Below are 17,004 nucleotides of genomic sequence, written 5' to 3' on the forward strand. Positions count from 1 at the left end.
GTACTTTTTACCTTTCCTTTACGTACATTATGGAAACAACAGCAAGAAAGGTTTTCTTCCCTCATCCCTTCTCTTTAGTCCTTCATCAAAGTTGTCATTGTTCACATAAATGAAGGAAAGATATGAATTTAATGGAAATAGATATACAAATAAATTAGTCATATTTGCATGATAATAAACTAGACATTTTAAACTACTTACAATTGTATCCTAACAGGAAATGCATTTGATGGTTAAATTATGAAACAATTAGGAATATTTTGACTAGTACCTAATTTATTTAAGTCTTGTATTTGCAAGTAATTACAATATAAATATGGAAAGTGTCTTTATATATTGAATGTATTAAATCTCAGAAGTCTTCTCTATTACAGCTTCCAAGTCTTCTGGAAATAATTACAATTTTATGCCTGGTTTGAGAAGAACTATGAAGGATAGACAACAGCCTTCAATCTAGTAGTTGATGACTGAGAAGACCTGAATAATGAAAATCTCTTTCCTGTTTGCAGAAGGCATTCTGTAGTCCATCTGGTTCTGCTGAAAGAATGCTAACATAATATTATTTCCATAGTTTCCAAACATGCTGGCAGTTCTGTTATTTTGTTGTATAGAATGTGAGAGCACAATACACTCTGGATTATTCACACCATAGTTCATTTGGGGAATGGTGCTCGACAGGAATCAGTTTGGAACCAGTGGCCCAACATGAAACGGAGTATGTGGCTGTTGGACAACTTGCAAGAAAGCTAGCTCTGTGATTTTTAGCCTGTGGTAGAGAGACCACCAGTGATCTGTGCTGTATTTTCACATGGTCACTGTGCCCATAGCAGGAGAGCTGGGAGGATAGAGGGGAAAGGTAAAGCGTCAAAGATTTCTTTAACATTCCATCTCATATCACTAGGACTGTAAATTAAAAAGCAGTTGTCTCTCCAGCTATACATGTGGCTGCAGTTAAAATATCAAAGAAACCTCTTATTTTATTTGTTTGTTTGCTTATTAGTTTCATTTCTGAACTGCCCTTCATCCCATAAACATACAGTAAAACCTAAAACCACCACTAGAACATTATACAGAGCAGAATTACTCCAAGTAATACAGTAATCAATCTAGTGTTCTGTTCTCTTCCATTCATGTCTATAGCTCATATATCTATATACAGCGGTACCTCGGATTACAGACGCTTCAGGTTACAGACACCAGGTTACAGACTCCGCTAACCCAGAAATAGTACCTCAGGTTAAGAACTTTGCTTCAGGATGAGAACAGAAATTGAGTGGCGGCGGCAGGAGGCCACATTAGCTAAAGTGGTACCTCAGGTTAAGAACAGTTTCAGGTTAAGAACGGACCTCCAGAACGAATTAAGTTCTTAACCTGAGGTACCACTGTATATCACATCACATCAAAATGTAGAAGTTGAATTTCAATTTTGAACTTTTCAAACATCTATCTGTGTGGTGACTTTAAGGCAAGAAAATGCCGTAGACTGCCAAAAATACGCTAGAGTAGCTGGGAAACAATGCTAGAAAGCTGTGTGACCCTGGCCTCATGGCCACAGCAGTTCAGTCCAGGTAAACAACGTCAACACTGTTTAACTGTTCCCCACCACACTATGGTTTAAGAACTACTGATCTAGCTTTCTGGAAGCATGGTGGACACAAATACCATTTGGGGGGCAAGCGGATGATCCTGCTCAATAGCAATACACCTAGGATTGTATCCAAGAAGTTGTCCCATTAGTGCAGAGACTTCCTCCTCTTCCTGTGCCCCACCTTCAGCCCCGATTGAATTGAGATTTCCTGAATGACCGGGTTGGGGCTGGAACCAAACCTTGTCAACAATGTGTACCCCTAGTATTTTTTTATATACCTAATATGTGACTTTCTCACACAAAATGGACAGAACAGGCACAGCAGAAAGATATTTAAACAACATTTTGTAGGGGCACTTTGACCCCTAGCACCTTATAAGTATATTTTCCCCCACTCATACCAGTGGGGCAGAATTGATCCCAAAAGCGCTAATAGTGAGCAACCAGCTATCTATGAAATGCTCACAAGCAGGACATGTGAATGCAACAGTCTTCTCCCACTTGTATATTCCTTGAGTCTAAGGACGATCCCTTCCTGTCTTTGAGCATGAGGCTTGGGCCCCCTTTGGGTCTGCATCACTTGAGAAGCTAGGACAAACCTTTCAAAAAATCTGAAGAAGTGTGCATGCACGCAAAAGCTTATACGAGAACAAACTTAGTTGGTTTATAAGGTGCTACTGGACAATTTTTTATTTTTTATTATTTTTATTTTGACTTGCAAAAAATGTATGCATAAGATCAAACTAACAGTCCAATGGGAAAAGGATGGCCAGAAAGAATTTGATATGGGAAGACCACATGTTAAAGAGAATGTATGGCCACTTCATTTCCTCCCTCGTATCTCCAGTGCCATTTAATTAAAATATGTGCTGTGACAACATCATGCACAGTATTTTCTCACTTCCCACAAATGGAACCCAATGAAGCAGAGAAGCATAAGAAAATTCTGAAGCTGCCTGCAACCTTTGGCAAGATGGCAAACATTGCACAGGAACCGCAGGCGACTGCAGCTGTTCCCTCACTCTCCATCTTGAGAACGTGTCGTTGGGGGTGGCTACAGCGGTCCTCCATCATAAGAAGCGTGCAGACAGGACAAATAACCCCCCCCCCCAAAAAAACCCTAGGTCTCCCCCAACAAACATTTGAGACTAGTTCCCCTAAATCTAAAAGATGGATCAAACTGCGCACTCCGCTGCCCTGCAAGCTCTGATAAGCTCCTCCCACAGCTAATCACCTGCCTCAACAGAAACCCTGCCCCCTCTGACCTTTGCACAGGGAAAGCAGCTAATCAGCCACAAGAAACACACCTGACGTCTAGCAGTTGACGTCAGGTCTAGAGGCTGACAAGCTAGAGCTTTATAATTATATTCCATTCATTGAACACTGTTTTAATGGGTATGGTGATCTAGAATTTTTCAACAAATGGATGCAGTAATTTAGTGCTGGGTAACAAATGTACATTCCAAATTGGACCTAACATTGGGCTCCCTCTTTTATGTTTTCATGTGCCCAGATGCAAGTGTGATGCTAAAAGTATCACAAGTTAGTAACAGGTTTTCTGGTTGTCTGGGCATGTCGCAAATTATTTCATGAACACAATTCACCATATGCAATTCAAACTAGGCTGAATGGTTTGAAAACCATTCCCAAAATGGCTCATACTGGGGCCATTATTCTGGGGCCTGAGTACATATTAATTTCATGTATAAAACCTGTGCCTTTTGTCTCTACTTCACAAAGAGAAGGTAAGAGGTGGTATCACACAATCTCCTCATTTACCTTGTGCTGCAAGAGGAAGTCAGAATAAATGAAAAATATAAGTGAGTAGGTAGTTAGGTATCTAGGTAATGAAATTCTCATGGCCTTTGACTAGTCCAATAAACTGATTGATATATATTGAGAGAGAGAGAGATGTATAATATATATAGTTTTTGGATTTTATTAACTGTAAGCCACTTTGAGGAAAGAGTGGCGGCCTATACATGCTATACTAATTGTTGTAATAAAAATACACCACCCCTTCATAGTTTGAAACAGTGTTAATCCTCTTTAAAATATTAGATTCTAAAAGCACTGGGAAATTGCCCCATTGTCTCTGTATATTTTTCTTTTTAAAAACAAAAACTGTATGCTGATGGATTTCCATTTATTGCTCTTTACTGAAATGTAATCTTGCCCCATGCAGTGTAGGAACAATATCTCATCTGGCCAATTCTCCTATATCCTGCTCTCAAAATAAGGCAAATCAAAGGAGGTGGGTTGTATCCAACATTGGTCATACTCCAAGTAGCCCTATAGAAATTAATGGGCTATGACTAACTTAGGTCTTTTCATTTCAGTGGGCTTACTCAGAGTAGAAATTAGCTAAATACAGTCCAGTAATAGCACCACCAATGGATGATTTGCAGGCAGTCCTTTGTCACAGGATGTGTCAAAGCCACTTTAAATCAAAGACCCATGTACATTCAACTTTTATCCTTGGTTACTGATTTAGCAGAGAGAGAGAAATGTATGAAATCATATTGTTGGTGGATGGGATTTATTGGCTTAACATCTGAGGAGATTCAGGAATGTAACTAATTGCTTCTGAAGTCAATTGTAATTTATTTTAAGTAAATTGTCTCCAGATTTGCCTTTCCTTGGTAGACAAGTCCTCTTTTTTAGGTGTTTTGCCAATAATGTGATCTCCCTGATAAACAGGCTGTCATGGAGTCACTGCATGCCAATCAACTGAATTTTTGCACATGCAAGTTCACTGCTACAGAATTTCATCTGCAGAATGCACTTAGAGAAGTTTTGCTGTCTGCAGACAATCCCTAGAGTATAGACCCATCTGCTTATAATTGGTCTATAGCCCCAGGCTAACCAAATATCTAGTATCACCAATGGACTGTGTCAGCAGCCCTTCTAGGCTACAGTGCATGACGCATTTTATTCAGTGCATTCTCTTAATTATCTCATGTGCCCATGTAGGGTAAGAGGCATGGGAAGAAGCATCATAGCAGTGCACGATGCCAGGGGGAAAATGTTTCCAGCTATGTAGAACTGAACCATTGGGAAGTAATATCTCATCTGCTGTATGTTATTAAAAACAATTCCTAATGCAAAACATTTAATACAATTCATCCATATGGCCAAATCTCTGCACAGAGAATTGCATTTTTCACCTGGTGGGTTCATTTTATAATCATAATCCCTCCCTTCTAAACCATAATCCCTCCCTGAAAAGTCATCTGATCATAATTATGGTTTTTCCATATGTGCCTCCCCCCACCCCTGTTTATCACACACAAAGCCCAGAAATGGTGCTGTGATGTATAAAATGTATTTATCAGAGACATAAAAAACTGAACCTGTATTCTGTGGGATAACCAGTCTAATATAACCAACATGCTTAAGTCTAATTAATGCATGATGGGGTTAAGACCACAGAGTAAGCTGTTCTGCCAGGCTTAGCTCACCTTGAGAGGGACTAGGTAATCAAGCCTTCAGTCTACCCAAGAAGCTCAGACCATGACTCTTACAAGTCACTCTTGAGTTCCCACACCAATAATGCAGGAACTTTCATTACTGTAACTAAGCCAAGTTTTGCTGGCTGTGCAACTTTTTCTGAATGCTGTATGGAAAACCCATGAATCCAACCTTTGGAAAGTTTGTAAGTAAGCCATTTTTAACTTACCAAGTGAGTGGTCTTTATCTATGCTAGGGGAAGAGAGGAGTTTTGGAACTCACAAGGGCATATTTTAAAGGTCGAACAGCCTATATTTCTACACTGATGCATATTTTGTGACTTTGAATATCTGTCACCAAAGGGTACCTGCCCCAGAATTCAGCAATTTATAGCCCTTTGCCAACAAAGCAGGTGAAAACAGAAACCTGTTGGGCATTCTCTGCCTCTCAAAGTTTGTGATATATTGCAACACTATTTGAGGGGGGGGGTCCGTCTCCTCTTTTTTCCTTCTAGAAAAACTGCAAACCGCTCTGAAGCTCTTTGAAGAGTAAATGGAAGAGAGCAAATGAGAAATTGATAGCGGGAGGCTTTAGCTAGATCTTTGTGATGCTAGTGCAGCATGGCTGCCCATGTAGCTGGTCCAGAGGCCGCAGCCCAAGTGATGAGAGGTGTTCCTTATCAGGTTCCTATCATGCCAGTGCTGAGGGATCTGTAATGACTGCCTGTTAGTCACCAAGTTGGTGTTCACGCAGTGTACACATTGCATATGCACATACAGAGCTCTAAATAAATCTGGACCAGGTTACCTGGGGGAAAATATTCTCCTGCACTGCCGAGTAAGGACATTGCAATCAACTAATCAATGGCACCGAGTTAGTTTGCCTGCAGCCTGATTATTACTGGTTTGTGGTAACACGATGGCAGGAATTTCAGAAATAGACTGGAAAGAGAAGCTGCTGAATTGCAACTTATCACCAAACTTAAAACTATGGAGAGACCTGGTTTGAACAAAGACATTGGATTCTTATCTCATTATACATGACAAAGCCATTTTTCACCTTCTCACCCCTTGCTTTTTCCTGTTAGACCTATTGCAGTCGTTAAGAGTCGTCAACAGGCTCATCGCAGCTATCTGCCAAACACCCATTCCCACCACCCTTCTGAGTAATACCCCTCCCCACCTTCTCACTATATAGAAAGATCCGGTGACTTCTGTTTCAGTGTATCTGAAGAAGTGTGCATGCACACGAAAGCTCATACCTAGAACTAACTCAGTTGGTCTTTAAGGTGCTACTGGAAAGAAAAAAATTTTTATTTTGTTTTGACGATGGCAGGCTTATTCATTTGTGGTACCAGTGTTGTGGAATGCCCTCCCTGCTGAAATACGAGAGGTGCCAATCAGTACCTCTGCCTCCTGAGGACACATTTGTTTAGGTAAACTGCTTCTGAATTTGAACTTCTGATCTTACTGTTTTCGCTGTTTTTAAAGAGTTCTAATTGTTTTTAACTCACTTTTTAAATTTTGGATTTTAAGGAAGGTTGTTATGATGGTCTGATGGAATTGTCATTGTGTATTGTGTGATTGTTTTATAATTGATTTTATAGTTGTTACCTGCCTAGAAACCCTTTGGGCATATAAGGAGAGTATGAATTTAATAATAATAATAATAATAATAATAATAATAATAATGGTGTGCAGTTTTTCCTTCTGCTGATAAAGGGCAGTTTAAATTGTGTGACATTTGACATTCACAACTGTCTTTTTGTTTGGTGATGGGCAGATGTAATTTGCAACCTCAAAATTGCAAATTCAAAATTGTGTATCCTTTATATTTTGTGTACTTTAATATAATATATTTATGTTCTTGAGACTTTGGAGGGTTTCAGTCCCCCAATCTCAAGGGCAACATTTCCAGGAAACAGGACTGACAAACTCAATGCTTTCTTTAGTCATCTGGGTGGTCTTCAGACTGTGAATGCTGTCAGCTGAACTCAGCTGCAGAATCTATCAAACTCAGTGGGAGAACAAAGCAGTGTTGGATGAGTTTTATCTATGTTCTGGATAGGGAATTGTATATATTTTCTTTTCTTTGGCTTTTGGTCTGATCTTATACACTTGGAAACATTTTTAGGCTATAAAGTATAACGTGGACACTTTAAGTGGAAATATAAATATCTTTAGGTAGGCTACCACATTGTCTCAGTAATTTATAAACTGAGAGTGGAGAGAAACTATAGACATGAAATATTTTGATGGCCTGTAGGTATATGGTGTGTAATACTAGATACATAAGGAGGCATTCCTCTTAAAATGGCTATTTCTCCCCTCTCCATTCATTCTGCAATGACATGGTTCTAAGAAATAGTCCAAATAGTTGTTTGACCTTACAGCTGCCACACAGACCATGCTATGCAATGATCAGTAAGGTTCTTCATGCTTGGCAATAGAGGAGTGGTAAAAAAAAAAAGGAACAATGGACACTTTTAAAAAATCTGATTGTGTTTGAAACTTGACTCAGGAGGACAAATCACATTCTAATGGGTGATGAGAAGAGAAGGGCAGTTACAAGTCTGATTCCACATAATAGATTGTCTTATCAAATTAGGTTTGTTTAGACAAAAAGTAAATTAACTTTGGCTATATAAATTAATAAAGGAACTTTAAAGGAACACTCCAACATAACATAGCTGAATTACCACTTTTCAAGCAGTTCGGTCCTATTCTTTTCAGCTCTGGATAGGGGCAATGGCTTTTTGCTCTTCTGCAGGCATGAATTTACAAAGCATTCATATGATATCACCAATTGCGCTATCACCAATTCCTGATGGTGTGAAGGGCCACTGTGCTTATTATGCACTTGAATGGACAGACTAGCCCTTCTCAGAGTAGACCTGTTGAAGTGAATAGGCATGGCTAACTTAAGTGCATTCATTAAGTGCATTCATTCTGAATTATTATTATTTGTTGTTGTTGTTACCTGCCTTTCAACCCAAGGTCCTAGCATTAAAAACAACCCTGAATGCAACTCTGTACTTTTTGCATTTCATTGGGAGGAATTTAGTGTTTTCTGAGCAGAAGCATTTCTGCTTGCCAGACGGAATGACCCCCCTTCTCCCCCTGTATGTTGTTCTGGGGGTTCCCTGAATCTTGAGCATGGATTTAGGGGCAGTGATATCAAATGAATGCTTAGTAAATCAATAACTGCAGAAGAACAGAAAGCTATTGCCCCTATCCAGAGCTGAAAAGAATATGACTTCATTAGTGGGTGACCCTTGTGTGCTGGCTTCCGCTAGTGCACCAGGTTAATTGGATCCAGGCCATTGTAATTTAAATCCAACTTTTATAAATGTTGTTCTCTTTACACCCATGTTTACAACTGCCAGCTGAAGACTGTACTTTATACATGACATGGAATCTAATCCACAGAAGCTCAACAAGACTGAACAATAAGTTTTTGCTTCTGCTATAATTAATGTGCTAGCCTTTAAGGTGCCACAAGAGCCTTTGTAAGCAGGGCCAGATTTAGGTTTGATGAGGCCCTAGGCTACTGAAGGTAATGGGGCCCTTTATATGTCCAGCTGTCCTTTGTCAACAACAAATTATCGCTGTTTTTTGTGTTGAATATAAGCTATATGGTAATTTATAGACCTCATAGGTATCTAAAACCATTTGCACATAACAAAATATGTACCAGTATTTCATCAAAGTAATTGTTGAACTGTTGAACTGAAATACACTGAAAAACACTGTTGCTGTATGTAGGTTTTATTTTATTTGTTTTTTATCTTATATTTTGGAAGTGTACATCCAGTGGGTTTTTTTCTTTACATTTTTGGGGGCCCCCCAAAAGAGTGGGGCCCTAAGCTATAGCTTGTTTAGCTTATACATAAATCCAGCACTGTTTGTAAGTTAAGTCAGTGATGACTGTCATGTTAGATGCAGTGAAATATTTGCACTGAATTAGAATAATGCATTATTAATAGTTCTATCAATCTGGGGCTTACTTTGCCTCTTGAACCTGGGCTTGTTTTGTTAATATGTGTCAGGGAACTGCCATCAGTACTGGAGGGGAGAGCAAAAGCCAGGTGTTTGCCGGGGAGGATGGGTACCTGCCAGGGAGATGGGTACCTGCTTACGCACGAGATGGGTAACCTGCCGGGGAGATGGGTACCTGCTTACGCACGAGCAACCCCTAGAACCATTACAGCAATCCGTGAGTCCCTGACGTTGCTTGTGCGCAGCCCCGGGGAGGCAGCACGATGAGCCAAACAGGGCCAGCTGGAGAGACAGAGGAATCGAGACCTGGAGGCACATGTCGCTACCCTGTCAGCACGGCCGGAGGAGAGGCGGGTTCAGGATGCACAGGTCAGAGCCACCCCGATAGGGAGGAAGGTCCCGGGGCTGGTAAATAAGTTTGGAGGAAAGCCCCAAGACAACAATGCTTTCCGAACGGAAATTCAATACGCTTTGGAATTGCAGAAAAATGACTTTGCTGATGACGGGGAGAGGGTGGCGTACATTGTTGGACATCTGCAGGATGGAGCGCGCGAATGGATCAGGCCCTTGATGGCAACGGGGAATGATGCATTGAAAGATCTTAAAAATTTTTACCAGGCAATGGACGTGATGTTCTCCAGCGAGATTGAGCAAAGCGTGACATGGAGGGAGCTGATGGGGTGCAAGCAGAGGAGCCTGTCCGTCAGAAGCTACTGGTCGCGTTTTGAGATGTTAGTGCACAAGCTTGGGTGGAACCTGGACTCTGAACCAGTACAAATGCTGTTTGAGGCAGGTTTGGATCCCGAAGTGAAAGACAAGTTGTCCCGAGCGCCCCACCCGCGGTTGATGGATGAGCTCACAAAGACTGTGCTTGTGATTGGTGTACGCCAGGAAGCGCGGGCTCAGGAAAAGCGGGAGATAAGAGGGGAATGTTTCCATGGCAAACGCATTCCTGAAATGCCAAGGGAGCCTTCCCAGGTGGCAGAGCCGATGGAAATTGATGGAGCGTGCACGAAGTTTCAAACGCTAGTGAAGGCCGGAAAAGGGAGGGGAAGGAGTGGAAAACTACCAAGAAGTCTTCCCTCTGTCAGCGGCCAGGACATTTTGCAAAGGTCTGTCTCCAACGAAAGGCCTGGCAAGGCATGATGGGGGCTGCAGGCCACAACGAGAAGGGGAGGAGGGGCCGGTGCAGGGAAACGAGAAAGCCTGCCTGTCAACCAGCAGGGGCAGCAGCCAGGCCAGCAACCAATAGAAGTGCCCCGGCCTGACCCTCCCAAGGCAGCTATAGCCATTGAAGTGGTCGAGAACTCCCAAATGGGCACCCAGTCAAGGTGGATGGGCTGCTGGATTCTGGCAGCTCGTGTAATTTCTTCAGTAGAGACTTCACTCTGGAGCACCAGCTCCACCTGTTGCCACTAGATTTTCCCTTGCAGGTGACCACCATTGATGGCAGGGAACTATTGGGAGGGGAAGTGACACACCAGACACCGCCAATGCGGTGTTTCCAGGCACACAGAAACCATGGCCTTTCACGTGGCCACGCTGGCGGGATTCCCAATAATACTAGGAATGAGCTGGCTGGCGCTACATGACCCAGGGGTGTCATGGCATCAGCGGTCGCTCACCTTTGGGTCAGCTTACTGTTTAGAACACTGCCTGGGAGGAAAAGAACCAAGAATGACTGTGGCCAGGGTGGCTGGGGCGGCCCTGGAGAAAAAGGGGTGGGTGCCACCACAATATGCAGATTTGAAGGAGGTGTTCAGCGAGAGAGAGGCGGATAGACTGCCCCCCCAGACCATATGACTGCCCAATCAACCTGCTTCTGGGGGCCCAGTTACCGGTGGGTAGGCTGTACGCCATGTCCGACCGGGAGATGGAGGAGTTGAGGCAGTTTATTGACAAGAACTTGAAAAGGGGCTTCATAAGGGAATCGAAGGCGCTGGGGGGGGGGAGTCCAGTGTTCTTTGTAGACAAAAAATCAACTAATCAGCCCAGACTTGTGGTGGACTACCGCCATTTGAATTTGGTGTCAGAACCCGTGACTTTCCCAATGCCCAGAATCAACGATATTATGACACGTGTGAGGCAGGGAAAGATTTTTACCAAACTGGACCTAAGGGGGGCATACAATCTGATTAGAATACGGGAGGGGGACGAATGGAAAATGAACATGTTCACCCACCTGGGGGCTTTTGAGTATTTAGTTATGCCATTTGGATTACAATCGGGGTCCGCCTGCTTTCAATCCTTCATGCACCATGTGCTGGGGCCACTGCTGTACAAGAATTGCGTGGCCTTTTTGGATGACGTCTTAATATATTCGGAGAATGAAGCACAACATGTCAAGGACATCAGGGAGGTGCTACAGAGATTGAAGAAGCATCAGTTGTGGGTCAAGCTGGAAAAATGCCAATTCCACGCTAGGGAGGTCAAGTTCCTAGGATACAGGTTGTCAGACAAGGGACTGGCCATGGATCCAGGCAAGGTGAAGGCAGTGCTGGAATGGAAGGCCCCCAAAAACCGATAGGATGTGCAGAGGTTCCTAGGCTTCAGCAACTTCTACAGGAAGTTCATAAGGAACTTCGCCCACTTGACAGCACCCATTATGGATTGTCTTAGTAGTAAAAAGAAGTTCGCATGGACAGAGGAGGCGCAGCAATCCTTTGAGAAATTGAAGAAGGCGTTTGCCTCGGAAGAGCATCTCCTGCACGTGGATCTGGAGAAGCCCATGAGACTGGAGACGGACGCGTCCAACCGCACCATTGGAGCAGTATTGTTGCAACCTGGGTCCAAGGAGAACTGAAGACCGTGCGGCTTTTTCTCCCGGAAGTTGAGTAAGTCGGAGCAAAAATAACCGTGTATGACCGAGAACTGCTTGCGATTTACTTGGCATTTCGAGATACAATACGTGCTGGGGGGGGGAATGTTAGGGCGGATGCACTCTCCAGAAAACCAGAATGCATGGAGGGGGAAGGGCCTCTGGAGGCCAGGCACGTGTTCCCCGAGGACCGGTGGGCATGTGGGGGAACGTTGGTAGGTAAACGAGAGCTAGCAGGGCTCACCCAAGACGATGAGTTTGCTCAGACTAAAATCAGGGGGCTCAGAGGTGGAAAGGGAGACAATGGGGGGTTTTCGGAAAAGGAAGGGCTACTGTACTACAAGGGGGCACTGTATGTACCAGGAGAGACGTTGAGGGGCAAAATACTGAGGCAGCTCCATGACAATCCAACAGCTGGGCACTTTGGACAGCACAAGACCATGCTACTAGTTACTAGGCAATTCTGGTGGCCAAAGGTGAGGGAGGATGTACGAGAATATGAGGAGGAGTACGAGGAGTACGAGGGTGCGACCAGTGCCAGAGGGCAAAGGGGGAAAGGACTGCCCCGCAGGGTTACTGGAACCCTTACCAACACTGGAAAGGCCCTGGGAGGTGGTGTCCATTGATTTTATGACAGATCTGCCCAAGTCAAGGGGGAAGACAGCGGTCATGGTGGTGGTCGATCTGCTGACTAAAATGTGCCATTTCGTAGCGTGTTCGCACGCAGTGTCGGCAGAGGAGACAGCCAGGCTGTTTGTGGACCACGTTTTCAGGCTGCATGGCACCCCATTGAGGGTAATCTCAGATCGCGGAAAACAATTTACTTCCCGGTTCTGGCGGAGGCTCATGAGCTTGCTGCAGGTTGAGGTGAGCTTCTCGATGGCACGGCACCCAGAAACCAACAGGCAGGCCGAAAGAGCGAACGGTATACTCCAGCAGTACCTACTCTGCTATGTCAGCGAGAGGCGGAACGACTGGGTAGAGAAATTGGCTTTGGCTGAATTTGCGTACAACTATGCTGAACACGTGTTCATGGGAATGAGCCCTTTCATGGCCAATTACGGGTGTCACCCCAGGGCCTTCCCAGCGAGGGGGGAGGAAGGATGGAGTGTACCTGCGGCTGAGCAATTTGCCGAAGAAATGGAGGCCTTACACCAGCAACTCAGGCTGAACTTGGAGAGGGCTAAGGAAGTTTACAAGAGGCAGGCAGGCAGGCACCGTCGGGAGGGGGAGGCCATATGGGTGGGAGACCGGGTGTGGTTGTCATCCCAAGGGTTGCCCCTAAAGGGAGGGTGCAAGAAGTTGCAGCCTAGGCGACTGGGGCCTTTTGAGGTAATACAGCAGGTCAACCCAGTGGCGTTCAAACTCAAGTTGCCCGACAGCATGAAGATACATCCGGTGTTCCATAGTTCCCTACTCTCACAGTACAGGGAGGGGCGGGAATTCCCAGGAAGGGAGGGAGGGGTTACCACCCATCCGCTGGTAGAGTAGAGGGCACTCTGTAGCGAAGCCACAGAAATACTCGATTCGAGGTGGCGGGGTCACCAGGTAGAGTACTTGGTAGCCTGGGAGGGAGAACCCAGGTTGGAAAACACTTGGGTCCCTGCGGAATCAATCATGGATGGGTATCTGGTGAAAGAGTTTCATAGTTTGTTCCCGGATAGACCTAAACCACTAGCTAGATTCTAGGAGGAAGAATTCGGAACCACAGACGACGAAGGGGACTTTGTGGGGTTTCCTGCCTCCGAGGAGGAGGGGGGAGGGGGAGGTGTCCGAGGGAGAAGAATCAAACTGGGAGGCTCGACCAGCTGGAAGAGATACGAGGGGATGGGAGGCTGGTTTTGAATCCTCAGAAGATGAGGTCGATGAGAGAGAGGAGGAGGTATCGGAAGATTGTGCCAGGGGTGAGGGGGGTCCTGAGGAGGGGGTGGATGTCAGGGAACTGCCATCAGTACTGGAGGGGGAGAGCAAAAGCCAGAGGGATTCCAGAGAGCGTCCAGGTATCGGGAGGAGTAGCCCATCTTCTGGGGAAGAGAATCAGCGTAGCACCAGTGGAGAAGGGGGGCAGGTGGGGGAAGTGGCGAGGCGGCCTCATGACTCCTTGCCTGGGACCAGCGGGGAGAGTAGGGGTCCTCCGTTGCCCACGCCCTCCCTGCGCAGAAGGCTTCCGCGCAGAGAGGGTAGGCGGAGACTAGGCGTCAAAGAACTTCTTTGCTGGAAGAAGTTTAAGAAACGCCCACTCACAGATTCTGCCAGCGATTGAGTCAGCCACGGGTGAGTGGCTGTCCGGACAGAAAAAGGTTCACTTTGGCAACCCAGCCAGGTGTTTGCACCCAGCCGGGGAGATAGGTACCTGCTTACGCACGAGCAACCCCTAGAACCATTACAATATGTTTATAAATTTAGCCTTCCTTTTTTGCTTAAGGTGTGGAAACAAGTGAATCACCTGAGACATGAATTTTGACTCTGTCTGTAACAAGCAGCTCCTTAGAAACCAACTAAGGGAGCCCCATGATGTTGAAGCACAGAACTGTACAAAAGCATGTAGCACCTGCAACTTCAGTGTCGTATCGCCAAGAATACATCCACCCCCATCCTACCGTCCCTCTGTGTATATTTATAACAGCAGCGACTGGGAAATTTGTGAGGAGTTACGGCTTCGAGAGCTTGAAGAAGCCAAGGCTAGGGCAGCCCAAATGGAGAAGACCATGCGTTGGTGGTCAGACTGCACGGCCAACTGGCGTGAGAAATGGAGCAAAGTCAGAGCTGAAAGAAATAAAGCCCGTGAAGAAGGGAGGCAACTGAAGCTTAAGCTGGAAGCCTCAATGAAAGAGCTGAGTGCCCTGAAAAAAATAAACCAATGTTTACTCACAGAAAATGAAGATGTGGAAGCCAGGAATGTGAGGAAAAAGAGCTTTGCTTTTTCTGAAATGTGTTTGATGACAGAGGACCATTTAGCATCTCTGGAAAAAGAGCCTGTTAAACATGCCCAGAACAACAAGATTTTTGAAGTAGAAAGTCTCTGTCAGGTAAATAAATATGGGTCTTTTTTAAATCACAAAAATGAACCAATTCCCACCACAGTTCTAAACATTCTGAGGCTGCAATCCTTTACTCACTTTTTCATTTCAGGAAGTTTATGCGACTGAAAACCCTTTAGGAGACCACCAAGATAAAATAATCAATTTGGAGATTCTTGATTCCAGAGGCAAACACACATCAGTTTTTCTGGAAAATCCAAACACAAGCAAAGAGAATGAAACCAGATCTCAGGACGATGAAGTAGTACATATTTCTGTGTTGCATTTGCATCTTCATGAATCAAGGAAAATCTTGCAGAAGGAGCAAAAGTAAGTTAATGACATATTTCCTTTTGTTAAAAAAATCCCCACATTTTTCTCCAAGAAAAACTTTTAACGGGCCAATTTTGGAATAGAATTACAGTGTATTTCGCAGGTAGTGAAAAGTCTAGTTCCAATGCCAAATTCATTGGGGACTAGTTCTTATTTCCCCCATTTATCTTTCTTATTAACTTTGCGAGATAGTGCCTGTCAACAACCTGGAAAAAGAGTAACATGCCTTTATGAAATGTTCTTACAAATCCTACTGTCTGCTCCACTGTGCAGCATTTTAAGAACTTACTATTGACAGAGCAGTGGTGTTGAGTGTGATTTATTCTGGTATGTACTGTTGGCAGCTGTTGCTAATGATGGCAAATATTTATTCAGTTATTCAGTACCAAAAGTGGGCAAGGATGAGAGACATAAACAAGAGGACATTCTTACCCAGAGAGAATATCATATTAAGAACCAGTTCAAGAGTGTAGCAACAGTGTCCCTGCATACAGTTGTTCCCCAGCTTGGTCCTGCACACAAACATATGAAATTAAATTAGCAATATGGCATGTTATCCTGTCCTGTGATTATTTCCAGCTTCACCCCTATCTTGCTAGTTACTGGAGGGCTGACAGTGGCAGAGCGATGGACCCAAGTCTCAGATTTGTCTGTTCACTGAAATACACCTATGGAATCTATGTAACTGAAACTATCATGGAACTGAAGCTACCATTCTACATTAAAAACATCCAACTGGCAGTCAATGCCATTCAGATAGAATGACAGCATTGAAGGGGACCTTGATGGTCATCTCATCCAGGGCCCTGATACGGATACAAGTTTTTAAAGCATCCTTCCTTCTCGATTCTAAAACATGCAGGGAGCCTGTATGGATAAAAATGTCTTCCCACTTCAGAAGTTATCTCTCAACACTAAAGAGGCTACAAGGAACTGTGCAACCCTGCAGTTCCTTTGTATCCATGTTGCCCCTTCACATGAGTAATGTGTAAGTAAGTACAGTCATACCTTGGAAGTTGAATGGAATCCATTCTGTGAGCCTGTTCGACTTCTAAAACATTCGGAAACCAAAGCACGGCTTCTGAATGGCTGCAGGAAGCTCCTGCAGCCAACCGAAAGCCCCGTCGGACATTCGGGTTCCAAAAATAGTGCTCAAACCGGAACAGTCACTTCCGGGTTTGCAGCGTTCGGGGAGCCAAAACATTTGAGAACTAAGCTGTTTGAAAACCAAGGTATGACTGTATTCAGTATCCCATGGGGAAATCTGATCTTTAGCGTTGCATCAGAACAAATGGCGATTGGGTTTGTTCTGATCTCTATCGCAAAAGAGCAGGTATTCCAGGGGAAAGTGGCATGGCAAAGGCAAAAGCACATGGACCCATGCCCAGAAGGCGTGGGACAAGTGGGAAACTGCTTGGAAGGCACAGGGGTGCCAACTATAGGAGGCTCTGGGTGCCAGAGCACCCTACCATTGTTGTGGGTGCACCCACACTGCAGGGCCCCCATGCAACTTCTTAGGTTTTGCAAGATCTTGGAAAGCATCCTGTGGCCCAAGTTGGCTCCCCTGGGACAAGTGGAAGTGTGGAGAAGCCCTTTGTCTTCTTCCAGTGTGTTTCAACAACAGCAGCCACTAGGTCTAGCAGCAGCCACTAGGATTAAAACTGCACATGCTTTAGCTCACCTGGATGCAGGATTGGGCTGCCCATTGCTTTTGAAAATGCCATTCTCCCTAGCACAAGAACTGCAACAAAACCCTTCCGCATTTTGAAGAATATAGTCCTGGAACCCATGCAATAT

At 44.5% G+C, this 17,004-nt stretch overlaps 1 protein-coding gene across 3 annotated transcripts in view; it reads left to right on the top strand.

The window, feature by feature from the left end:
- CCDC102B (coiled-coil domain containing 102B) overlaps positions 1–17,004 on the top strand; it is a 99,401-nt gene that overhangs the window by 22,119 nt on the left and 60,278 nt on the right. For all 3 annotated transcript variants that reach the window (XM_081875117.1, XM_081875116.1, XM_081875118.1), the window contains 2 exons: positions 14,280–14,883; positions 14,987–15,204. In XM_081875117.1, the coding sequence (XP_081731243.1) occupies positions 14,308–14,883; positions 14,987–15,204 (794 nt within the window). In that variant the 5' untranslated portion in view covers positions 14,280–14,307. The remainder of the gene's footprint in view (positions 1–14,279; positions 14,884–14,986; positions 15,205–17,004) is intronic.

Source organism: Podarcis erhardii, assembly GCF_964252035.2.
Source record: "Podarcis erhardii genome assembly, chromosome: 8".
Taxonomy (NCBI): domain Eukaryota; kingdom Metazoa; phylum Chordata; class Lepidosauria; order Squamata; family Lacertidae; genus Podarcis; species Podarcis erhardii.